We start from the raw sequence: 27,203 nt of genomic DNA, 5'->3' as shown, positions 1-27,203 counted from the left end.
TTAAATCAGGATTTATTTGCAAAAAACTTGCTTTCTCGATAGCGCTCGTTCAACGAGCGGTACGTATATAAGAGACCGAGTATCGATCTCCCTCCGTGTTGTATGAAAGGAGAGAAGTTTAGCACTCCCCTAGACAAGGATGGATTACACATGTACTGGTAGGGCACTGTCGTCAGATGGCGACACTTACCACACATTTTTTTTTGTTTTGTTTAATAGTCGCTTTCCATTTACAGCTGCTATTTACACTCAAGTGATCTGAATTACTCAATTATAAATATTTTATACTCAGGTAAGATATGTCATTTTGTACTTAAGTAGCTGCTTATTTTGGTGACAAAGCTATCGCATGACAGGTTCATAGCCTCATTTAATGTGAGTTTTTTTAATGTGAGTCTATTATATTCATTAAGGCACACGGTCTCGATATTGTGGATAAAAACTCGGTTGAATCTCACTTTTCAGCATGCAAAAAAGAACGTGCATTCAACTGATTGTGAGTTATAACGTCACAAGTGAGAATTATCTGAGTTTTGATGTAAATAGAGAGCAACTAATATCAATAGTGGAATTTGTTCAATCCTGACGCAGAGATTTTAATCCTCTATAAACAAAGGAAATATAAGTGATGATATTTTTTCGACTTTATCTTTATCTTATCGATAAATTGAAGAAATTGTCAAATGTTATTGAGGCTGCATTCCGATATTCACTGTCAGCAACTTTCAGTACTGAAAATCTATAAGTAGTATACGTGACGTAAAATACAGATTTGCAGTACTGACAGTGAATATCGGAATGCAGCCTAAGTAGTCACAGCAATAAAATATGTGATATACGATTGAAAAAAAATTTTAAGGTTTCTTGTATTTTCTGTTAAAAATACTCGGGAATAATTAGCATTTAAAATATCTCGCAACGTTTTTCACGTATAACAAATAAGAGGGAATGATGAAAAATTTGTTATATTGATACGAACAAAAATATATTAATATACAAATTGAACGATTAATAAATAGTTATGCGCGTGCAATTTGCCATTACATAAATCGTACAAAAAATTTGTTTTCAAGCCGCTTTAATTCCATATGTTTAAAAAGTGCAGATTATATTTCAAAAACTTTTTAATGATATGTAATCTTCTGTTCCTATAAAATGTACATCTAAAGCAGTTAATTAAAATAAAAATAAGAAATTTGTTGCTAATTGTCTTGATTGATTAGATTCTGCACGCAATACTCCTCTCATGTTTATTTCTACTAATGTAGATTAATTCTTTTATCGCAATTTAACTTTTTATCTTTTTCAAATTCCAAAAATTCGATAATAATTCTAAGAATTAGAAGAAGATAAAAAGTAATTAAGTTAAACCGAGATTAAAATTAATCTACATTAGTATAAATGGACATTACTGTCATTTATATCGATTTCTTTTTCCGCAGGCATTATGTCACGTGAAAAAGGGCGTCCCCGTTATATACTCATGCATCACATACACACTCAACAGGCATGATCACGCATCGCACGTATCACATGGCACGACCACCCTTTCGTCTTCATGCTCGCCCGGTTATATCTTCGATTCATTTACATATTCGCCGGTCGGAGAAATAAAACCTGATAACACACCCTTTTCTCTCTCTCTCTCTTTCCAACAAACCTCTTACAACGGATTGAAGCCCCGCTCCAAAATCTTCTCCGACTGACTGAAAACTAAATTAACATCGTCACGTTAATGAGATAAGCGATAACCGCGGATGATGATCGAACGTTTTACATCCGGTCGCTTAATTCGCAACGCGTCGCGATATTTCCGCGCGATCCAATTATTCCGGGATAATTGGATAATTCCTCAAAAGAAATTTATACTTTGAATCAGCACTTTATACGACTTACTTTTTATAACATCATTATTCTTTATTTTTGGATGGTTTATAATTAAACAGTGCAAGCATTAACCAATAACTTTTATCATCTTTTATTATTATCTGATATATCAAAAAATTAAAATTTTGATAGTATATCATAAGATATAGATTTGCAATTATTTTTTAATCGCGCAAGCATGCCCTTGCTTTAAGCCCTTCGGATAATACCCGGTGGGTTCACAAAACGTGTGCTCCAGATCTATCCATTGCTTTAACTGATTCTGTAAGGTATAGTAATACCATTCAAATCGTACTGATTCGGCAGCATGGTTTTTAAATCCCAATTGTCACATGTCACAAACGAGTTTTTTTTAGATTTGTCAAAGTACCCTCTTTTATGTCCATTTCTTCCAATGTATAGATTATCTAATTTTGATCTTGGTTTAACTTCTTATTTTTTTCTAGATCTAATAATTTAAAAATTCTCGGGAACTTTTGCGAAGCAAGGCTGATTGTCCACCGTCTCTTGCTGATGATTCCGATTAATTCTGTGCAGAACAGTGAAAGAAGAAGAAAAGGGGGTAGACTCTGTGTTTCATATATGTACATACGAAACATGTCCTCGCACGTGGTCTCGGAACGCTATCACGATAAGGTACTCAAACTTTTATGCTACTTAGCGGGAATGATTGATCATTGTTCTAGGATAGTATCCTAGATATATATAATATAGTATTCTATATATATATATATATATATACAGTAAGCACTAAGTGGGGATTTATTTTTGCCATCACCGAATTCTTCGCAGATCCATTTTAAATTTGGGCGAAAATCTTGGTTTTTCGCGCTTTTCATTTTTCCAATGACGAAATTTGTCACAACATTTAATGACTTTTGACTAAATTTTATTGTAACTTACATCATGCCATTTCAATTCTTGATTATTACCTATACTTACATAATTATAAGTTCGACCATTAACTATAGCTATTTTATCAAACTGTTTTGACGTAATATGCGTTCGATTGTTACTTCGTTTTATATATTTTACCAGATTATTATAAAATTACTAGTCAATATTGATTTGCTTTATTATTGTCTTGACATCCTCTCAATTTTATTTATTTTATGGCAGGTTATTTGATTAAATTTGGCTGCGTTCCGATATTCATTTAAGATTTTCAGTACTGACAGTATCTTTGTTCTTTTGTAAAGTTGAAAAGAAAAATATTTGTATCTATATTATTATAATAAAATCGTTTTTTTTTTTAACTAACATCTTTTGTTTCACTCGCAAAGTGGCCGTTTGGTTTTCACTTCTAGATTTACTTCTATACATAGAATTTTTTTTATTGTATATTTAATATGTCTTCTATGTAAATAATGAATAATCTACGGAGGGGATCATTACAAATGCATACTTTGTCAGAAATATTGGAAATTTATATTTTGTTTGTAATTTTATTTTTAGTACTATTATTACCTTGGGCACCATTTTTAGGATATGAGGAAAAATCAACAAGTTTTAAATATTTTGAATTTATACGCATGAAAAAAGAAAATTAATACATATATATGCATGTATATTGTGTGTATATTATTGCAACCGTGTATATATTGAACTAAGCAATATAGGAACTGATTTTTGTCTACGTGAAAAAGGTTTGTTAACGCTTCAACAGCACCGCCAAAAACAAGTCGTACCTACGAAAACGTGCAAAAAATGCATAAAATCATTCGATCAGACCCCTATGTGTCTATAGCATTCATCGCGGAGCGCAAATGTAAGGTTGGTGAACGCTTTGTACCGCAAATCTTCTTCCAGAATTCGTTGTATAATTCTTTTAGATATTTTAATGAGCTCCGCGATGAATGCTATAGACACATAAGGGTCTGATCGAATGATTTTATGCATTTTTTGCACGTTTTCGTAGGTACGACTTGTTTTTGGCGGTGCTGTTGAAGCGTTAACGATCTTCTGGGCTCTGACATTTCGACGTGGATGCGTTCTGCTGCTCTGTGAGTGGCTCATAGTGATAAAACCACTTTTTACCACCAGTTACGATGTTTTTCATGAAATTCGAATCCGAGTCGGACTTAGGCCTCCCCCAAAGTCATGTGCTTGTGGTGCGCACGCAGGTTGTACACAAGCACATAGGACCTACGGTTTAACGCCGAATTCGAACGGCAAGGTAGAGGGGGTTTCGAGGTATAGGATACTCCTGACGGGCTGCCATACCGTCGAGGAGGAGAGACAAGCGATACAATTTATTTATTTTGGTTCTACCAGGACTGGATTCGAACCTGAGATCTTTGGTTTAGCAGACCAGTGCGCTGTCTGCTACGCCACGCTTGCTCTCATCGTTGAACAAATACATATGGATAATAAAATGGAACAAAGAGCAAATATTAAGGGGTTACGAAGGTTAAAAAAAAGCATATTTTCTCTAATTTTTTTTTAATATAATAAAGGCATTATTTTATTCAAACTTTTAAGCATTTAAAAGAGCAACATTTTAACAATATTTTATAAAATTTTCATTTAACAATTTTGAAAATTCTGCCGCCGGGACCTGGTTTTCGGAGACCCCTTTATCCTCGCGGTGGTCAGGATAACTCATGATAGCTTTATCTGAAATCAAAAAACCAAATATTTTCTATTAGTAGGTGAGTATAGCTCGTGATTGAACGAAGATTTTTTTTTTCTTTGATCACAATTTATTTTACAAGGCAATATGTGGTGTAGATTTTTCCGAAAATTGTACTTTTTTGCATACAACTCTGCCAAAAATTCAAATTTCAATTTTTTTTTTAATCCTTCGTTCAATCACGAGCTATACTCACCTACTAACAGAAAATATTTGGTTTTTTGATTTCAGATAAAGCTATCATGAGTTATCCTGACCACCGCGAGGATAAAGGGGTCTCCGAAAACCAGGTCCCGACGGCAGAATTTTCAAAATTTTTAAATGAACATTTTATAAAATATTGTTAAAATGTTGCTCTTTTATATGCTTAAAAGTTTGAATAAAATAATTCTTTTATTATATTTAAGAAAAATTAGAGAAAATATGCTTTTTTTAACCTTCGAAACCCATGTAACCCCTTAAATTTTGTTCCAAACTGGACATAACAGTTAGCAAAACGCACGAAATGCTAGAGGAGGTGTACGGTAGTGATTGTTTGGGGAATACTACTGTTTGTTACTGGTATAATCTGTTTCGTAACGGTAGAGAGGATATCGTTAACGCTTCAACAGCACCGCCAAAAACAAGTCGTTCCCCCGAAAACGTGGAAAAGGTGCTTGAAATCCTTCGATCGGACCGCTTTGTGTCCACAAGACTTATCGTGGAGCTCACTGGCATACCTACAAGAACTGTACAACGAATTCTGGAAAAAGATTTGGGCAGATGGAAGGTTTGTGCAAGCTTCGTACTGCGCACGCTGACGGAGGATCAAAAAGACGTCAGAGTGAAGCACTGCAAAGACATGTTAAGAACGGCCAAATTGATCCAAATTTCATGAAAAATATCGTAAGTTGTGGTAAAACATGGTTTTTCCAATATGAGCCACTCACAAAGCAGCAGGACGCGGAATTTCAGAACCGAGAAGGAACAAAGCCGATAATTGCAATGACGACTCCGCCCCGGTGACGACTTTGCCCCGATCGCCCCTATATATATATTTTTTATCTCCTATACGAGTAGTGGATTATGTCACTGTGTGTGATTTTCAAACAAAATGAACGTTTTAAATCAAATCGCTTATTAGTTTAATTCGTCCTTTATTTATTCAGTTTTTCAGTAACTTATTACTTGTACTTTAATTAATTGCAAACGAATTTACCGAAATTAAATTTTGTACAAAGTACGCCATATTTATTATTACAATGTCAAGATTGTTATGTATACCATCGGTATCCATAAAGCAAAACTGAAATGATAGCGCGATTAGACATTGTCAAGTGGCTTAATCCTTAACTATGGACATGTATTTTTATTGCACGTTTATGGATAGAAATTCTTATTTTTACACATAAAAAAAGAAATAAAAATAATCGCTCTCCACCTCGTGAGTTTTATGTAAAAGATAAAACTTGATGCTGTATATAATTATTATATGCTGGAAGATACAAGAAAATATAGCGATAAGTACAGATAGAGCAATTATCCTGCCATTTCTTTCTGCATAGAATCAAATTTTATTTAAAAGATAAAGTCTGATTCTATGCAAGAAAGTAGCAAGACTCCACGTCCACATCTAGTTGAGAGTTAGAGCTCGCTCGCAGTTTGAAAACAACTTCCATCTACGTCCTAACGATCGATTTTTGTGAATTAACGTAATTCTGTTGAAAGAAGATGAAATTTGCGTAAGAATGCGCGCATTATAATGATTTCACGTTTTCTAGGCACATGGCAAAATGTTGGTCGCGCAACACCACGGAACTGTCATCCACTGTCATTGCCATGTTCGGCAGTTTGCGCGAGGTGAGGTACTTCATCAGACTTCATGCGGTCTCATGCACCGGAAGAGGTGGGGTAGCGTATGTATTTGTTGGCAGATCTATCCATGCGCGCAGAGAGTGCGCATGAAGAGAAACGGAACGAACTTTCATCTTCTTCGCACTTCAACTTCAACAACTTCTGTGCGGCTGTACGTATCATGCGTGAAACGCAACCGTGGCGACTAGCGTGTACAGTAAACTTAGGAACGCGAAGTGAACAAAAGAAATTAGGGCGAGCTCGATTAGCTCCGATTAGCTGGTCGACAATTAATTCAGAATTAGCTAAAACATTTCTAATTATACAACTCGGATTCAATCTTCTTTCTCTATGTTTAATAGCAAAGAATAAATAATTCCATCCATTATAATTAACAAAATAGTGCAGATATTACGTAGAAAGTTATATATTTAATAAAGTTAATCGACTTATACTTATTTCTACCAACGTAGATTAACTTTAATCTCGGTTTAACTTACTTTTAATCTATTCTTAGTTCTGAAAATTAGAAGAAGATAAAGAGTAAGTTAAACCGAGATTAAAGTTAATCTACGTTGATAGAAATAAACATTAGTTATATAATTAAAATTTGGTCAAAATCATCTTCAAACGTAAAGAATCAGGAACGGAGCCTTTAGGGTAACTTTGAATAAACTTGAAAAAATCCATTCTGTAATTAACAAAATAGCACAGATGTTATCTGGCAAATTAATCATCGATTAAGTTAATTGGAATTTGATCAAACTTGCTTTTTAATCCGTAGACTTTATGCACAGTAAAAAATAATTTTATTATCTTTTACTCTATAATAAATCGATTCCTTTATTGTGGACTAAAATGTGGTTTCTCAATTCCCTGATTCCCCTAATTTCTTATGTTTAATTTCTTCGTTCTTTATTCTTGTTTATTCGAACCCTCAGGTTGATACTCAAAGGCAACGATCATTTTTGAAACTCTTCGACATCCACCACATACTCGTCGTTTATTTTTCACAAAATTAAAAAGAATTGTTCACACTAGCAATGATACCCGGACAAATTGTATGCGAATGTAGATAGGTCCGGTTATTTCCGCGTAACGTTAAAACTAGGAGAGAAAAAGATATCTTTATCTTTCGTACGGAGGAGAAGCTAAACAAGCAATTTCGAATGTGCAAGAGAAAAGTATAACGCAATCCTATTACATCTTCTAGTTTACGTAATATTTCGCGCATCTTTACAATCATTTTTACAATCATTTTGAGCGAGTCAATTTATCTCTTTCGGGACCGTCTCGTTCGGATGCGTTTTTCTGCTTTTTAGAAACAAATTCGGAAAATAAAGCATGTGACGTACGATTACAAGGTAATTTAAGCTATTTGCATAAAGATACTCCCTTCCCTTTTAGTCGAGTCAGCGAAACCGGCGATTTCGACGATTCGAAGCCGACGATTTCCAGCGTGCGACACGCTTGGCGCCGAGAGACGAGGCTTCCTAGGATCCGGTCGCAGGCAGCTATATCTTATCGGGTAAGCGGACCTCCGACCCCTGCGCAAACACAGAAAGCATCGGGAGACCTTTAACATCCGATCCGCTCCCTCGTCGTTCGGCCATTCGTCGGTCGACCAGCAACGGAAATACTTATTTAGTCGTAACGCAGTGGACGCCGCACACACTCTCTCTACTCTCTCCACTTCCATCTTCATCACCAATCAAGCCGCCGATCCACACCCCGGGTTTATCGCCCGGGTGGTTATCGCGGATATTTTCGCCGCGGGACAAAGCGCCCAGCCGCCGCGGCAACGTCAGATCTCCGTAGATACATCTCTCCAAGTGTGATTTAAGATCTCTTCGAGTAGAACTTTCAAGGATCGGAAGTGACGCGGGAAACTGCAGGAAGAGAAGAATACAGTGATCGGTGCGCGAGAGAGAGGACCGTTTATCGCGAAAGTTCCTCATCCTTCCGGAGGTGCCCCTTTGATATTGTTCGCGTATTGACAGATCCCTATCGATTCGGCGAAATAACGAGACGTATGTTTCGATAGACCCACGTCGAGGGATGAAGACCACGCGGTAGGAGCGATCTCGGAGGGTTCCGCAAATTCCGGAAGCGACAAGGGTTAGCCCCCCCCCCCCCCCGGAAAACCATGACCGCCAAGGCGATACTGCTTCTTGCACTCGCGTGCGCGATAACTGCCGCGCGAGGAGGTAATTATCGTTAATTTCCGGTGTGTATATATTTATTACGGCGTCCGGTGTCTCATTAATTTGCTCGTAATCGTTATCGAACGACGGTGTACTTTGCGACGGGACGCAGCATCAGGGGTTTCGCCAGATTTATATTGTAGGAAAATGATCTCGAAGTAACTGGTTTAATCATATTATACGCGTAAAACTTGAGCGACGCGTTAAATTAACGAAAAACAAAGAATGCTAATGTGAATTTATATTGTGATTTAATAGTTTGGGAATATAGCGCTTATAAAAATGTATTAAAAATGTCATTCTTGAATGAACAATCCAATTTTTAAAGACTAAATATTATTATTAAATATTATTGAAATTTATTTATTATTGAAATTTATTTCTATCAAAGAATTTAAAATTTTTTAATATAACATAATATTAAATTTTTTAATATAATATATATATTCCAGCCTTAGTATAATAATCGACGTGTTATTTTTCGAATAAATTTATTATAAAATATATTAATATACTAATGTAATATATATACTAATATATGCGCCAGATGTTTCACATGTGCGTGACATTTTTTTCGATTTTTTTTGTTCACACAGAGATTGCCAAGGACCCAACGCTATGCGGCCGAACAAAGTGCAAGGGTAGGTAATATTTTCATGCAGACATAGTCCAGGCTAGCACACCTCCGACACTTAGCTATCATATTTCCATAGGCTTGAGTTACAAGTTTATCCCATGGCGCATCGTTGAAAGGGGAAACGAAGAACCGTTTCATTTTTCTAACGACTCACGCATTTTTTCTGTAAACCGCTAACGTGAAATTATTCTCCGTTGCATTTTTCTCTTCGTAAATGTCAATAATTTCAAAGAAAGATAATATATTTTGCACTTTAATCGATTGTTTTACTCAAATGAACGTGTTGATAGTATCTCGCTTGCGTTGCTGCGCGCATACAAACAAATTTTCTAATATAAATAATCTATATCATGTAACAATTTATTGATTAATTTATCAAACTAATTATAATTAATTTATCAACTTAATCCGAAATGTTTCTCTTTTTTTCCTTTTATATACAAATACATATATATTTCTATTTCTTTTTTATTGCTTAAATTTGAATTAATTTCGAAGAATATGTCGTAGAACTTATGTCTATCGAGGTGAAGGACTCTGACGTTTATTTTTGCACACAAACGCGTAGTTGCACAGATAACAGAATACGAGGAATTGATAATTATTAAGAAAACAGATTATTGATAGACACAAAAAAATGTTTCGAAGCACAAACATTTTACTAACGTCAATCATAGTAAGCAACAAATGTTAGACATAACTTTATCTTCCAGAAATACATATTAATGTTCATTTCTTTATATTCTTTCTCGCATCTTTAATATAGTGTTACTAATTAAATGAATTAAATAGGAAGTATTCTCTAATGTATGTTCTGAAGTAAAAAAATCACGAAGTTTGGAAAATAGCGAAATAAAACTTCACTCATTTCTTTAATTTCTCCGTAGGAAAAATAAATTTCAAATTATGTTAGGAATCTGTTGTTGCAAAATAATATACATAAAATCGAAAATGTTCTGTAATTATAAATGAACAATATTATATACACGATGTCAGTTATTCCTTCCCTTTCAGTTCCGTTGGAGAGAAAATTCAAATATCACGAAGATATCCATTACGTGTACAAATATTCCGCGGATGTGAGCACGAATCTGGGCTATCACCTGCTGTCCCGTCATTCGAGAAACGATTCGGCTCTGCACATCGACGCCACCCTGTCCGTGCACTTCGACAGCCCCTGCGAGGGCACCCTGAGAATTCTGAACGCCAGCATCAGCCACGATCGTAGCGCGTACAACCCCGAGTTCCCGGATCGCGCCGGCTCCGAGTTCAAGGCCAGCCTCGAGCGCCACGCGCTGAGGTTCACCTTCGACGACGGGCTGATCCACGAGCTGTGCCCGGACCGGCGCGAGCCGGTCTGGGCGTTAAACATCAAGCGGGGCGTCCTGTCGATGCTGCAAAACAGCATGCGGCGTTTCGACGTGGACCATCGCGGCGACGAGGTGGACGTTCACGGCGCCTGCGACACCCACTACCGCTTGTACGAGGCCAAGAAGACCAGCCTGATCGTGAAGAAGAGCAAGCACTTGGCCGACTGCCGGAACGGCCCCAAGTACTTCTCCGTCGTGCAGTCGAATCCCTACAGAAGTCCGCGAAAGCAGCACCGCCAGCACGGATTGTTCAAGTCGCGCAGCGACTGCGAGATCACGATCGATCATAATATCTACGAGAGGGTGGTCTGCGAGGAGGTACGACTGCTGCAGCCGCTCTCCAACGGCGACAAAGCCGGTGCCAAAACCGAGTCTCGAACGGTCCTTCAGCTGGTTCAGGAAAGCACGAGTTCCGTCCACGGATTCGAGGAGGATGAAGACGACGATGATGACGGAAGAGACGAGGATAATTTCGTGCGACGTACACCTCGCGTCAAGAGGACCACGTTGCTGTACGATCACGCGAAGACCCGGAAGACTATGCACGGTGAGCTGCGAACCTCCAGAGACTTGCTGAAGACCATGTGCAGACTTGGAAACGCCGAAGAGTTGCAGCAGAGATTCTCCGAAGTATTCACTAATTTCGTCCATTCGGCACGCTTCTTGGATTATCCCTTGTTGTCGCAGCTATTTAGCAGAGCTAACAGCATTTGCAAAAACGGGAAGTACGTAACTGCCGTGTTTTTAGATGAAACATTTTTCTTATTAACAAAAAAGTCGAAGGATTAATGATTAAAAAAATAAAATAAAAAGTTGTGACAAATTTATTTTATTCAATGCAATTTAACAACATTTTTCCTCTTCTTTTATTCAACAGGAAACACATTGTCGCGGCACTGCCATATTTAAATAGCAACGCCGCGGTGAACGTAATGAATGACCTGATAATCAAGAAATACGTTAATCAGATGACCGTCAATAATTGGATCGTCACTTTCGCTCTGTTTCCACAACCGGATCGCGACACTATCAAAGCTCTTTCAAAGCTACTGGAGTTCCAGTCTCAAATTCCCCACGTCCAGTTTATTCTCAGCTATTCGACTATCATTTATACGTATTGCAGAAATAACGACGCTGACTGCAGTAATTTGGAAGAGGTGAACGTGTTCCTATCGCATCTTGAACAGAAAATTTTGCAAGGCTGCGAGCCCCGTTTTCATCCTTCTCCTTTGACGAAAGAGGTAAGATATTTATCAGTTTCTTCTCACTATTTGTAGTAAAATATAAGATGAAACATATACACGTACGTAGAAGCGTGTGAGAAATAAAAATAATTTTTAATGTACGTAATTTAATTGTAGACGCTGGAAGCTCTGAAAGCTGTCGGCAATATGGGACTCGAAACGAAGGACTTGCAAAGGGAATTGAAGAAATGCATAGACGACACTGGTGGATTCTTACCTATGGAAGTTCGCATTGCCGCCGTCGATGCTCACCGTAGGCTGCCGTCCTGCGAAGAGACTCGGGACGAATTCCTCCTCGATTATTACCGCAACACGACGTTAGACACGGAGATCCGTATAGCTTCTTACTTACAGGTGATGCGTTGCCCCGATTATAACGTTATCAAGACTATCAAGCACACTCTCAAAATAGAAGAAGTCAACCAAGGTTCGTTGCACTTTTCACAGTTAATCATTAAAATCTTTATTACAGCATTCTGCATTCGGAGATCGAGAACGATGTTCAATTCGAGTGTTTTGAAAAATTTATAGATATTTAATATGTGCATTTTTTTAAGCAGTTTTAAGGGTTAAGACTCTAAAGCAATCTTGATTTATTCTCGCTTCTAGTTTTTAACGAAAAGAAATGACTTTTCTAATTTATAATTCTTTTCCCTATTTATTTACAGTCGGTTCTTTCGTATGGAGCCACTTGACGAATCTGTACAATTCTGCCTCGCCTACCAGAGTCGAGATCCAAAGTCTGCTGACGGATCGGGACATCGGCAACAAGTTCAACAGTGATATCAGAAAGTTCTCGCGCAGTTACGAGAGCTCCTTCTTCTCCGAAGAATATAACGTTGGCGTGAATTATCAGACGAATCTGATCTTCTCACCGAAATCATACGTGCCGCGATCGCTTACTTTCAACGTGACCACCGATTTCCTCGGGCAGTCCGTGAATCTGTTCGAAATCACAGCACGAATGGAGGGCCTCGAATATTACGCGGAGAATCTCTTCGGTCCGGATGGCATTTACAGTAACGAACGAATTTCGAATCATCTCCAGAATTTCCTCAGACGTTTTAGATCGGCACCGGAGAATGAGAATTATTGGGACGGTGTGAAACGATTGCCTAATATTATCGACAATAATTTCGATCATCCGAAAATAAGTCTCGGTTACAAGGTAATAGAAAAGTAAATAAAATAAAAATAAAAATACATCCTAATTGTAATAATATTACGGTGTCTTGCTTATTGCGAAAGATATTCGGGAACGAGTTGATGTTCACGATGCTGGACGGCGACAAGCAAGTGAGGGCTGCAATAGCGAATTTCAATCCCTGGCAGAGGATAAAGGAGTTCCTGGCTATGCAGGAAATTCTCTACGAAAAGGCTGGGATGTTCTTGGATTCTTCTTACGTAGTACCGATGGGGTCCGGACTGCCAATTCGTTTAGATCTCGCCGGTTCCGCGGCTTGCTACTTCAAGATCTCAAAAATGCTCAACGACGCTCGACTATCCGATAAGGAATTTCAACTCACTGCCAATATTGCTTCCAGGTTTGTACTCTTTCTGTATGTATGTGTGTATGTCACCTTTAATATTTTCGAAAATTATTTTATAAAAAATTCTAAGTTTATCTGCAATTATCTATCTTAGTCTTCTATCTTTATTTTTATTTTTTTTATTTTTTTTACAGTATGAGTATCGATATGATGAACACAATGACGGTGGACGCTTTTTACAAATCCGCCGGGCTCAAGCTGCGAACGAACCTTTACTCCTCCGGAACTATGCAGCTTCATCTGAATATAAACAACACCCGTTTAGTGCACGTCAGTCTGGGTTTACCGAGCCGCAAGATCGAAGTGTTTTCGCTAGTCTCGGACGTCGCTCTCATCAAGATTAACGGTGGCGAGGTCCAGGAGAGACCGTTGGGTGTCCTGGTAGCCGATCAGAATCAGAAGAACTCGCGACACCTCGCAGTCGTGCCCAAGAATATTATTAGCAACACTACCTGCACCTGGGCCGCCTTGGACAGACTGATAGGCTTAAAGATGTGCACCGATTATCAATTTACAAACGTGACTAAGGATTCTAGTGCGCCCTATTTTGTTTTAGACGGTCTCACGCTCTTCAAGGTCTCCCTGCTCAAAGCCGATCCAACCGCCAAGAATTACGTGTTGGAATACAGTTGGAATAAGACTCAGGTATAATCAGAACCACCAATCATTTTTTATATAATACTTTCGTATAAATTATTTTCGATAATAATTGTGATAAGTAAATGACGATATTAATATTCAATGAGAATTATAGTAAAATTGTGAAAGCGACAGATATTCTTTATAGCTAATTTTCTTCCAGGAGTTTAGCACGTTTAAGTTGATGTTCGACACGCCTGGCTCGCAGGTGAACAGGGAAATAAGCGCTGTTGTCACTTTTGACACAATAAATAATAACGTTACTGCTCTATTTCATTCGGCTGGTAATTCCCTAATTGCTAAAGGTTAGTGTTTTCTAAATTTATATCTTGTTTTCTCTAATAGCGACGATTGACGAAGATATTATAGTAATGTCTGTACGGTTCAGGTACATATAAACGTTCCGAAGATGAGATTTTTATGGACATCGGTTTTGATATTAATGGCACAAAGCACTTAGATGCCAGCTTGGGTTACACGAGGAAGAAGTTCAATCACGGTTATACCTATCATCCTGTAGCCCATTTAACTATCAATAGCGAACGCGTCGCTGCCATTTCAGGTATTTCGTCGCTCACAGTTGCATTTATAATCAAGCAATTACCATTTTATACTTACAATCAGTTAACTCTTTCGAATATTTTCTTTTAGAAAAATAATATAATTTTTCTTTCTAATTATCTTTAAACTTTTAAAGCGTTTAAAAATCCAATTAGTTATCATAATAATATATATAATAATGTATTATGATTATATTATAAAAGAACTAAAAAAAGTTGAGAGATGGAATACTAAAAAAGTTAAAATTGCCAGGTGTTATTAGAAACGCACAGAAGAACAACGTCTCTCAGTTCGATATAGACCTGACCTTCCAAACGAAGCGAGTCTGGAGCAAATTGGTCGGCTACATTGTCCGGCGGAATATCAGTCTGGCCGGCGATTTTCAGCTTGACTATCAGTTGCAACGTATGCCGAGGAAAGAGACCCTCCACTTGGAGGTTTCGCTGTCCAATCGCTCGTCGAAGACGCTAACGTACAAGGCCGCCGAAATGAAATTGCACTCCACCGCCTATCCACAACTCAACGCTGTAATAAGCGCCTGGTACCAGCAAGCTCTCGGCCACTTGGAGCTCCACGCCGAGATAAACTCCAATCCGCATCTTAAGGACGACCGGCACAAGCTCACGGCGCAACTCATTATCTCCTACTCGAAGATGTACTTTCAGAATCAAGGCACGAAAGTGACCGCGTTGATAGCCGTTACCAAACCTATCCAGAACTTGGACCTCAAGATGGGAGTCAATCACTACGTCCTTGGCGCCGAATCGAAGACTAGTTTTCTCATAGGATACGCGCCAGGTAACATGCAAAATTCACAATTGTTCATATTTGTAAATGAAATTTATTTGGCTATAGGAAAAATCTAGAAATTCTGTATTTAATCCTGTTTTACAGGCAAGGAGATCAGTTTGATCGTTAACATTATCATGCCGCGCGGTTTGTTATTCTCTATGGAAGGTCACACGAATCTGACGATCCCGAACTTCAATTCGATGCTGTTCGACGCGCGTATCAACGAGCGTTCGCAGAACGAGTACGACCTGGAGTTCTCCGGAACGTGGTTCAGCGGTCACAACATGACCGCGCGCGGCGCTTATTCCGACCGATCGTCGGCCGTCATCGTCAATCATCACCTGAAAATGATCTTAAAATCGCCGAGCTTTATCAGTCCGATTCTGCTCAATTGCCAGTTGTATCAGGATCACAGCGACCTTAAAGTCGGTCTGTACGTCGAGCAGCTGGACTACGACAAGTACGCCTTTGTGCTGAATCACACGGTGGTGTCGGCGACCAGCCTAATGTCTTACGTGGAAGCGAGATACCACGGCAACGTGTACTCGGCGATGACGAACGTCGACACCACGCGAGAGATTCGCGTGGAGCTACACCTGGACAAGTGGCGGGACGTGCATCTGACCCTGAGCGGTATGCACGAGGAGGACCGGAAAGAGCTTGCGGCGGAAATCAAGTGGGACGCTAATAGAGATCCCGCCTTGAAGCTGGGCACAATGGTGCAGTTAAATAGGGTGTATCTGATGAACGCGACTTCTCCCGGGATCAAACGGAGCGCGATGGTAATGCTGACCTATCCGGGTCGACTAGTTACCGGCTCTTGTGACTTGATCGCACGTAGTCCACACAATTACCTGGTGGATATTATTCTGGACTGGGGTCCGGAGAGCGTGATCAAGGCGTCAATCGGCACGGACTATGCCGTGCGACCGGAAATAACTACTGTCAAATTAGAATCGCAGCTATTAACGCCTTTTGAAAACTGGAAGAAGACTGCCTTGAACGCGAAGTAAGCACGCATCCGGTATATGAATTATTTATGCATGCGTCAATAGAATATTTAAAACGCTGTTACATTAAAAATAATTAAAAATGTAACAAAGTTAATTATAATAATAAAATTATTAATTCTAATAAGATGTTATCAAAAGTATATTTCGATTCTATTTTTGCTCTCTTTGCAGATACCTGCAACTGCCAGACAAGATTCTAGCTAGCAGCAGCGTTCACTGGAAGGACTCCCAGCATATGATGGCGGAGTTCTACGCTAGTGTGAGCGAGGTCAAGGATCTGAAAGAGTGGACAGCGAACTGTGGCTTGATCAGCACCGTGCATTCCAACTCATGGGTGACTGTGAATGTCACACACAAGGTACTACGCTCGCAAACGGCGGACACACACATGCTGATCAAGTACAACCCCGACAAGACGATCGATGCGCGCAGTGTTTGGCACCTGGACAAGCAATCGGACGACGTGTTCAACTTGACCGGCAATTTGCATTTGCATTCGCCTCTGATGAACTATCGGAAGAGCGAGCTCAAGTGCCAGCTGCGTCTCATGACCAACTGGAGGTTCTACGGCGCGGCCAATCTTGACCTGGATAAACGCAAATACACCGGTCAACTAATCGGCAATCTCGTACACTGGAAAGAGTCCAAGGTGGAGTTCAACGTTACCACGCCACTGGAGAAGTTCGCCTTTGTTCGTGGCAGGTTCGGTCTGTCGGAGAGCAACCATCATGTCGTGGCGGAAGTTGTCACCCCGAACGGTCCCCTGGGCGTTGAGGCATTGTGCCAAGTCTTTACCGCCACTTATGATTTCAACGTCAAGCTCATGCTGGCGACGCCCCTCGAGGTGTTACAGAAGGCGTTGATGGTGGTCAAGCTGAATAGACGCGAGGCCGACTTCAGGGTCGGTTATAACAACATCACAGCGGGCTTCCTCGGCACTTGGCACTATAACAACATCACCGATTTCGATTATAGCTACATAGTGTTCACGCCTCTCGAGGGTCTGCAAGAGTGCGGCGTGATTACAAAGTTGATCGTGACGTATACAGAACTCGAGCAAATGTTGAACGTAGACACGGAATTCTCAGTGAGACTGGCAGATACCAAATTCGGCGTCAAGGCTATGGGTGGACCGAAACCACCACCCGTTAAAATTCCGCTGAAACCGGGGATTAGAAGTTCCACGATGAACGATTCTGAGTCGGAGGAAGAAGAGGAGGAAGAGGACGAGGATGAGGATGCTCTCTATTGGCGAGGGGAATTGCAGGTAATTGTAAAAATAACTAAACTTATGATTCAAAAAACTTTATTACTTTAAAATTTAAAATTTAAATTTAAAATTTAAATTAGAGAATTATACAATTTTTAAATTATATAATTAAATTATAAAGTTGAAATACTATTAATTAAAATTTTGAATATTAATTTATAATTACGAGAGAAATTAACATAAATTAATTAAAAATTAGAAGAATATTATAATATTTATTTTCTTAAAATAGAAGTATAATTATTATTTTTATGTTATATAATTAATAATTATTAAATGTAACGTAAATATTTATTTATTTGTAGATCTGGCTTGCAATAATCCCGAATATATTGGCAGAGCTGGATATCGATACTGAAGGTTATACCTATAAAATATTAGGTCAAGTACAATTGCCACCCGAAAAAATCGTCATAGACGACAGCTTTACCATAGAAGATGTTTTTCATATAAAGAATGATCTACATATTGATATATCGTTCGGCAAAATTAGAGAAATAACATCATTATACGCATTTATCATCGATATGGAGAATCTCTCCTACCTCATGGACATGGACATAAATATCAGAAAAAAAGATACTACGTGGCTCGAGGTAATATTTTTAATTTGACGCATTATTTTATATTCTTATAACTGACAATATACTATCGAAATGAAAATCTGTTAAGCACATAAAATTTTACACAGACTGGATTTCATGGCAATTATACATATCGAGTCATTAAGAATGGAAAGGCGCATTTGGTAAAATTCGACATAAAGACACCTTTAGAATTTCTCAAAACCGTCCGTGTTAACGCAACCTACGACATCGAGGGCCTTCTTCACAAAAGTACACTTGCGATTCGTGGAGACAAATTGATCTTGGATGTACTTGGAAGTGCAAGAGTGAGTTTGCACAATTTTTTAAATTTATAAAAATAAATATTTGCATAAAAAAAACTGTCAAAATAAAAAATTTCGATTTCTTTTTCGCGTAGTTAGAGCACGCTTTGCTGGACATGATGCTTTCGGGTGCGATCGATTCGCCCGTTATAAAAATACCGCAAACATCAATTGCTGTAAAAAAGGATTTCACCGGAGATAGGAAGGAAGTTAAGTTCAACGCAAGGATGGAAGAGCCAGTATCAAAACATGTAAGGCATCGATATTTATTTGTAATCTGATCAAAGTACAAGTATAATAATTATTTTTTATCAATTTTGTGGTTGATTTGATTTTTATATTAATTAAATTAGTATTAATTAAATATATTTAAATCCAAGCCGCTATCTTTCTAGATATCTTTTGAGTCCGCCTGGCAAGTAGAACATGAGTATCATCTCGTGAAAGCTTCCGCAAAGCTGGAAAGCTGGATAAGAGCTTTAAAATCATTGGAGACTGACATCCTCTACAGCAACGCGATTCACGTAAACAATACCGCCAAGTTAAACGTGCACGTAACGCATCTCGGCGATCAAGAGTATCAGCTGATTGGAAATTTAAACAACGACAAGATCAGCGCCGATTTATACACGCCGCTGTCGCAAAGACCCCATTTCCAGTTCCACGGTGACTTGAGACAGATCAACGAATCATTGTACGACATCAGGGGAGAGCTGAAGAACGAACTGCAAGCGAAATCTTACGACGTCAGCTCTGTCATCCTCCTGCATGACACTCTCTCTTCGATAGATGTAAAGGCCGAGCCGAAGAGCGCGAACACCGAGCCACTCGTTTTGCGGCTGAGAAGAAAGAAATTCGGTCTCCTACTGGATGTCGATGGCGGATCATTCAATGGTTCCCTCGACGCAAACGTGCTCAACCATCTGAATTGGGACGTGAGAGCCCGCACGGATATCCAAGAGGCTGGTAAAGTGAATACTTTTCAGCTGAGTACCTTTATGAACGTGCAAGTGAACGGCAATACCACTCTATATATTCACACCGAGACACCCTGGAACGACAGCAGGATCCTGACGGTGAAAGGCAACTTGATGCTGACCAACACGAGCGGTGACGTCCGGCTGGACCATCGACTGAACGACGATCGATGTCACGCAACCACGAGATGGAAATTGAACTACATGGAGGACATGTTCGTGAAATTAATCACGGGATACGACACCACGGACCTGGGCAAGAAGGAGCTGTCCACTCACGTGTTCTTCAAGAACCCCGGCCGATTGTATAGGAACATCGACGTGGGTTTCGATCTGGACATCGATCGAAAGGCGTGGGAGTTTGAGACCAACGCGACCATTGGTTTCCGCAATCAGCAGAACATTGACGCGGTGTTTGTCGTAAAGCTGCCACCCCCGAACAATGACGATCATCGATTTCTGATCAGCTATCACACTAACAAGCAGAATCAGGATATTTCTTACGTGGTGGGCTACAACGCCGTTCGAGCGAAGAGCAATTACGCTTCGGACGGATCGGTTTGTATTTCTTTAATATTAATAAGCAATGAAATTAATACGCGATAGTACGAACTTGAATAAGTTGAATGTAAAATTTCAGATACGAATGGCTACGCGCGACATTAACGGGCACTTCCGGCTATCTTGGGGATTGTTGCCCATGCAATCCCTCAACAATCTCTTTAACATCACCTTTGACAAGAAGGAAATCGAGCTCAAATATTCTCTATACACGCCTCTGTTCGTCGAAGAGGAAACGGTGGTGCTCCTCTTCAATTACGACGCTAATTCCAATGAGAAGAATTTAATTAACGCCGATCTTTTTTATCCTTCAAGACGGCAGGTTGGAACTGCAAGAATATCTTACCAAAGTCTGAATAACGTTAACGGAACCGTTAACGCGACGATATCTATGCAGCAGTTGGCATACGTTGGCTGCAATTTTGTTATACTTACCACTCTGTAAGTGAATTTACTACATGATAGGAGAAATTGCAGAGAAAAGCATTAATATTTTCGCATAATGTTTTAAAAATCAAAACTTTAATATTAATTATCAATTCTTTCAAGAATTTTATTTATCAAATGTGTGATAATCTAAAAAAATATGTGTATAATCTTTTAAGGGTATTTCTTTTATTTTCTTAATTTATCTAAATTATTTCTTTTCCTGTGTACAGAAAACAGAATAAGAAATTCGTCGAGTTCTTCTGGCCTAACAACACGGCTTTGCTGAATTCCGATTACAATTACCATAGCGAGCGATTGGATTCGAATCTGGACGGCATTTTGCACATAGAAGTCCCTCTGAACGCTCGTCACGTCGGTATTCTGAACTACGGCTACAAGAAACGTCCGCAAGTCACCACTGGCCACTCGACCTTGACGTATAACGACCAGAAGATGTTTCACGCTCAATATAATTCAAAGAGCGAGTCCCGGGCCGGTTTCGACAAGGACCGCATTCAGATCACGGTGGAGAACATTTATAAGCCCATAGGCGTTGTCTACGTGAACCAGTACGAGTACAGTGGTGGAAACGAGGGTACCAACTATCCCACTGTCGAGTTCAAACAGGTGAACGTCTACCGACTGGACAATAGCTCGGCGTTCAACATCGCCGGCGAGTCCAGAATCCGGACTACCCACACCGGCCAGAACATTCATCTGAAGGCGATGCACTTAAACAAGACGATCCAGTTGAAGACAGACTATGAGGTTCTGTCCGGCGAGTTTGACCAGAACACCTGGCTGAGCCTGGCTGAGGACGCCTGGGTGTCCTACCACGTGAACATCCTGAACAAGACTACCGAAGATGTGGACAATCAGTTCCTTATCCTCAGTTTCTCCTACCCACGACGGAACTTCACCCTGGGCGGCTCCTACAGGATCACCACCGACGAAGTGAACTCCGAGGCTAATTTACAATGGGAACGCGACGAAGAGAAGCCGAGGAGCGTTGGTGCGGCTTTCGATTGGCTGAACATCACCGACACGTCGATGGAGAGTCAACAGCAAGCCGTGTTGAGTTTTCATCATCCAACCTTCCAGAAGAATGTTACGATGAAGGGTGTATTAATGAGAAGAGACCACAGGGATCTGTTAAACGTTGTTTTTACTACGGATTATTCCAACAATAAGGACAAATTGTTAACGTTGTCCGCATTGCTGAGGGACGAAAGCGACGAATCGAACAGAAAGTATATCTACAAAATAGCCGGCAAACATATCACCACTAAATTGGACCTTGACGTCGAAGGATTCGTTCATAGACGAGAATACATGCTGGCCGAGACGGTGAACCATGCTCAGTACACGCGCGGTTACATGCCGGGTGAAACTGGGGAATTCATCGGTCGGATTGACCGGAGATCGAGGGAAATAATCTACCGACGAGTGAACAATGACGAGGTCAAATATTTCGCGATCGGCTATTATCCTACGCCTTCTCAGTACATCGTAAATGGTAGCGTTATTAATACACCGGAACTTAACGCCACCGGCAAGTTCTTCTTGGATCCGGATGAGAAACTCATATGGATGATGGTGAATTACACACCCGGTAAATATTACAAGACAGAAACTTTTAATTAACATTAAAAGTTGGTAAGACCAAAATAAATATTAAAAATATTGAAAAATTAGAAATTTTTAAATATGTGTCTTTTGTGTTTTATTCGATTTTACAAATTTTAAAAAGCTTATAAACTAAAATAAATTTTATTGATCTTTTTATTGCTTCTGTTTTTCATGTGAGTTATTATTTTAGAAATAAAATTGAAAGAATTTTGTCTTCGACTTTTCTTCGATCTTTTTTGAGATCCACTTGATTTATCTTTCTATTTTCAATATTTTTCATTTTGTAGATGCGACAGTGAGCTTAAGGTTGCACGGCAACATTCCGGATGCTCGAAACGCCATGTTTAATATTTATAGAACCTATGATGATGACTTAACAATTTCGGACGTTTCTTTCTACTTGAAGCTAAACCACTCGAGGCTCGTTACTTCAACTTTGCGATGGCGGCCCGAACTTAAGAGTGATATTATTGTAAGATAATTTATTGAAGATATTCGTTTAATGTAATTTCGATGTAATTAACAGTAATTATCTCACGACTGTTGTTAGACCACTATAAAAACAACCTTCAACGAAATGTGCGAAAGCGTGGACAATGATATTGATTATTGGAAGCAATATATCAAGAGCGAAGTAAGAGCTACCATCATGGATGTGTGGGAGGACGCTCAGGAAGAAGTATCAGGATTCGTTGAAGATTGGAAGTAAGTACTAAAAATCTGTATTTAATACTTCTAATATTATCAGATATGTTACAAAAAATATTAATGAGAAACAGATGATATAAATAATATACACTGTTAAATATTAAAGGATGAAACCAATACTTTGAGTTGAAAAATAATATTTTGTTATTTTTAACCACCATGTGTGTCAAAATTTATTATTTTAACACAGAACAGTATTATTTTAACTGTATTAGTTTAAATTAACATTGTTTTAGTTAAATTAACGACACATTGAGTAGGAGCAGTGGCGACTTATAGAAATGGTTAAAAATGACTCAAATTGAGTATAATTTGACACTATGAATTTAACAATGTAATTTGTGTATAATACATAATAGAAAAAACGTTAAAATAATTATCTACATTATTAAACATTATAATGTGTAAATTTAGGTACACAACCTATACAATTCTCTTTTTCTCCATTCTTTTCAGTGATTTGAAAATTCTCGAGCGCGACTTTGAAGATCTCAAAGTATATTTGAACGATTCTTATAACGCAAATGATTTTTACATCAAAGACATCGTCGGTTTCGGTATATATGTCATTGACGAATTATCTCTGCGAAGTCACATTGAGTCCCTTCCTAACATCCTGAATGAAATCTGGGAGATAATGGGCGACTCCGGGGAAGCTTTGCGAAATTCGTTGCTCTGGTTGATCGATACCATCAAGAACGCCTACCATAAAATGTCCGAGATTATGGCCGCTGTACTGAGAGGCGACTCATTGTCGCAAGTAGCGAATATAATCGAGAAGCTGATCGAGAAGTACGACAGATTTATCAGGAACCTGCATGTGTCCTTCATCAAGTACATCGAGAATCTCTGGGTTACGATCTTCTCGTCCATCTCGGAGCAATGGTATCGCTTCCTGAAGTTAATGGAACCTCTGTTCATTCGCTTCGTCCATTACGTCGAGACGCTCGTGTGGAAGGCGAGCAAGGAGATGCTGGACTTTTTGTACGACCGGAAGAAAGAAATCATCACGTCGCCGTACTTCGATCGCTTCACTAACTTCACCCACGACATCGACAAGGTCTACCGCGACATCAAGGCGAATGATATAGTGACCAACATGCACAAATACTCGGGTCTGATGATAGAGTTCGTGAAGGAGCGCTATTTCGCCTTCGTGCCGTTCGGCAAGGAGCTCAAGGACGTCGTGGACGAGATCGTGTCGGAGCTGAAGGAACTCCGAAATTTGCCGTCGGTCAACTACGCCGTGGACAAGCTCGAGCAGCTGTACGACAGAATCAGCTATTTCTGCGAGTACTTCGAAGTCAGGCTCAAGGTAGAGGGTCTCATCCGGCTGGTGCACTCCAAGATGATAGACATCAGTCAGACGGCGCTGCAGGCCGAGAGCCGCTACAGAGAAGCCAAGACCATGTTTATCTTCGATCCTAACGAGGGTCTGATGTGCCTGGAGCAGAAACTGCCCATGTCCTGGCACGCTTTCAATCAAACGCCCGAATTCCACGAGATACCGGAGATCAGAGCGATCTCGGACATCAGGACGTACTTTGTCACCTCGAACACTACCTTCTGGAGCCTTTATTATCAGTACAAGCCATACTCGGAGCTGTCAAACTGGTTACCGCCATACAAAGGTTTGTCTCGCAGTCACAAAAATTTAACAATATTTAGTTTAGTCCAATAGACTTCGAATTTTGACCGAATAGATAATAAACTACGATTAACAAACAATTCGTACTGTTTCAGCGCAAGCCATGATTATCGGCTCTCAGCATTATATTACTTTTGACGGACGTTACTTCGACTTCGCCGGAAATTGTACCTATTTATTGGCGAAGGATTTCGTGCGCGACACTTTCGCAGTTTTGGTGAAATATGATCAACAAGCGGAGGAAATCACCCACAAGATCATAGTCCTAATCGGAAGCAACGCTATCGAGTTGGACCTCTTCAATGATGTCAGTAGAATTTATTATTGCACAATAAAAATTAAATTAAAATTTCACTTTTTGACTAGTAAAAATTTATGCTTACAAAAATACAAAGGATAAAAAATCCATAGTCTGTCATTATATTTTAATAGCAAAATCAATTATTAACAGTAGTTACATTAAATGCTATGCCGTTATCCAGACAATGAAGCTGATCTCCCAGAAATCAACGGACATCACGAGCAACCTGCAGCTGCCGATCGAGTTGGACAACGACACGTATGTTTACCAAGTGGAGAACGTGGTGATGGTCGAGCGCAAGCACAACCAGTTTCGACTGGAGTGTAATCTCAAGTTCAACCTATGCACTTTGGAATTATCAGGCTGGTATTACGGGAAGACGGCTGGTCTCCTCGGCACGATGAGCAACGAACAGTTTGACGACGTCCTAGGCTCGAACAAGTTATTCCTAAAAGACACCGGCAGCTTCGCTCATAGCTGGTCTATCGGCGAGAACTGCGCCGATTCGACGAATCACACCGGTAAGGTTCAACAGCAGGATGACATGGTGGCCACGTTCTGCGACGAGCTGTTCGTGAACAAGAGCTCGGAGTTCGGCGTCTGTTTCGGCGTGATCGACCCAGCCGAGTACGCTGAGATGTGTCTGAACAGTCTCACCGAGGCCGAGGTGTGCACGGTGGCGGTGTCGTACATGCAGATGTGTCTGTTCCGCGACACTTATCTGCGAATACCCGACCGGTGCACCACGTGCACCATGATGGACGGCAGCCAGGTGGCCGAGGGTCGTTTCAAGCGGCTGGAGGGCGACAAGGTGCCGCGGTCGGCCGACGTGGTGTTCATCGTCGAGGCCAAGAGCTGTAATCGCGAGATAAAGATGAACAGTAGCATGGAGCTGCTGATCACGCAGCTCAGTAAGGAGTTGGACGACCAAGATCTCACGGGCAACAGATGGTCCTTGGTAGTGTTCGGTGGTGATGGAGTGCACGACAAACCTAGGAGCATCATCCTCGATGGGCAGATCTTCACGAAGAACGTGGCGCGCTTTGTCGATTATTTCGACCACGTGCCGATCGGCAGCGGCAGTCAGGACGTCTTCGCCGCGATCGGCTTCGCCTCACGGCTCGTTTTCAGGGCTGGCGTGTCAAAGTCCTTCATACTGATGCCGTGCTCGCATTGCGAACCGGAAAACCAAACGGTAATCCTGATTCCTAAGTTTTATAAACTTTGAATAATAACTCTTGAATTCTTGTCCAATTAATTTTTCACCTCAGCTGGAGTACTCCGTGTTGCATCAAGTACTACTGGAGCACGACATCACTCTACACATATTGATGGACAGCGACTTCGAGTTCGAGAAGGAGAAGATCAGCAAGATTTTCTACGGCTTAGATGCGGCCAAGGCCTACACGAAGAAAGATTCCCGCGTTCTGGTCGGCGACGTGGATCTGAGGAGGCAGGTCAAGCTCGCCAAGACCGTGCTGGGCTACTGCACGCCGCTATCCTTGGAGACGAACGGCACGATATTCAGCGGGGACAAGTTGCGTCTCGAGAAGTCGGCCTCGATCAAGAAGTTCGCGAGCGTCTTCTCGAAGAGGATCGCCCTCACAGCCGAGCCGACCAAGTGTCAGTTCTGCGAGTGCACCGCCGATAATAACGGTGTCACGCAGATGGAATGCATGCCGTGTATATACCCGACGCCTGTGCACGTGGATTACGTGAGCGTATGTACCGTATGATATCAGAAGCACCAAACAAAAAATGTTTTTAAAAAATCTAAAAAATATCCTTGCGACATCATGCAGGTATTTGTCATTGTCTGCAGTATGTCTAATTGAATGTCCCTTTACTGTATTGCAGGAGACCTTTAATTTCAACGAGTCGCTGTCGATGATGCCGCCGTTGGACGACGCAGATTATGGCCAAATCGATATAGAGGACGACTGAAATATAATTAAGGAAATGCCGTAGCTAGATAATACTAGATGCTAGATAATTCGCTGGTATTAGCCGTATTTATTTATAATAAACCTTTTAATATAGGTAATATACCTACCTCCCTTTCCAATCCAAGATTTGTCTTGCAATAAATTGGGACATTGAACCTGACTCGCATTAAAAATATCCATTAAAATCGTATAAAAAATATGAGCTTGCACAGATCTGCGTGCATTATCTCTAAATGATAATTGAAAGTCTGATATCAAATAGATCCTATAATTCACATTCTACGATTGCAATTCTTTTACATATCACAATTACAAGATATATCCGTGGCATATGGCAAGTCGCATATTTTAATATATAAAATATATCAAAATAAAGCGTATGCTATAAAATGAAATATAATATCATGATGTCGTTTCAATATGAGATATTAAGGTGTAAATGTTAGTTCTGAAACCAAATTCGTGATAATTGGGATATAGGAA

General features: G+C 40.0%; 2 protein-coding genes, 1 non-coding gene and 1 pseudogene across 3 annotated transcripts; 3 read left to right on the top strand and 1 right to left on the bottom strand.

Moving 5' to 3' along the window:
• Window positions 1-95: 95 nt before the first annotated feature.
• Window positions 96-202, top strand: LOC139774852 (U6atac minor spliceosomal RNA). The gene has a single exon (XR_011718689.1). It is a non-coding gene; the product is annotated as a U6atac minor spliceosomal RNA (small nuclear RNA).
• Window positions 203-709: 507 nt separating this feature from the next.
• On the bottom strand, window positions 710-5,002 carry LOC139774821 (ERI1 exoribonuclease 3-like; annotated as a pseudogene).
• Window positions 5,003-5,024: 22 nt separating this feature from the next.
• LOC139774820 (protein GVQW3-like) lies at window positions 5,025-5,396 on the top strand. Its single transcript, XM_071710297.1, has one exon. It carries the CDS (start codon window positions 5,025-5,027, stop codon window positions 5,394-5,396), a length of 372 nt encoding a protein of 123 aa, XP_071566398.1.
• A 2,561-nt stretch (window positions 5,397-7,957) lies between these two features.
• Apoltp (Apolipoprotein lipid transfer particle) lies at window positions 7,958-27,000 on the top strand. Its single transcript, XM_071710300.1, has 27 exons — window positions 7,958-8,320; window positions 8,397-8,559; window positions 9,153-9,197; window positions 10,208-11,288; window positions 11,441-11,804; window positions 11,925-12,234; window positions 12,476-12,975; window positions 13,056-13,351; window positions 13,492-14,002; window positions 14,160-14,301; window positions 14,385-14,558; window positions 14,810-15,355; window positions 15,452-16,358; window positions 16,534-17,629; window positions 17,938-18,228; window positions 18,324-18,524; window positions 18,617-18,772; window positions 18,917-20,056; window positions 20,139-20,500; window positions 20,719-22,100; window positions 22,405-22,589; window positions 22,668-22,822; window positions 23,282-24,456; window positions 24,569-24,780; window positions 24,956-25,969; window positions 26,046-26,495; window positions 26,632-27,000. The coding sequence occupies exons 2-27, from the start codon at window positions 8,499-8,501 to the stop codon at window positions 26,716-26,718; spliced, it is 12,843 nt and encodes a 4,280-aa protein (XP_071566401.1). The 5' UTR covers window positions 7,958-8,320; window positions 8,397-8,498; the 3' UTR covers window positions 26,719-27,000.
• The last annotated feature ends 203 nt before the right edge of the window (window positions 27,001-27,203 follow it).

The sequence above is a fragment of the Temnothorax nylanderi genome, unplaced genomic scaffold (genome assembly GCF_030848795.1).
Source record: "Temnothorax nylanderi isolate EJ_2023f unplaced genomic scaffold, tnyl_v1.0 TNYL_tig0088_pilon, whole genome shotgun sequence".
In the NCBI taxonomy this organism is placed as follows: domain Eukaryota; kingdom Metazoa; phylum Arthropoda; class Insecta; order Hymenoptera; family Formicidae; genus Temnothorax; species Temnothorax nylanderi.
The sequence above is the reverse complement of the archived record's forward strand: the minus strand, read 5'-3'. Positions and strand labels throughout refer to the sequence as shown.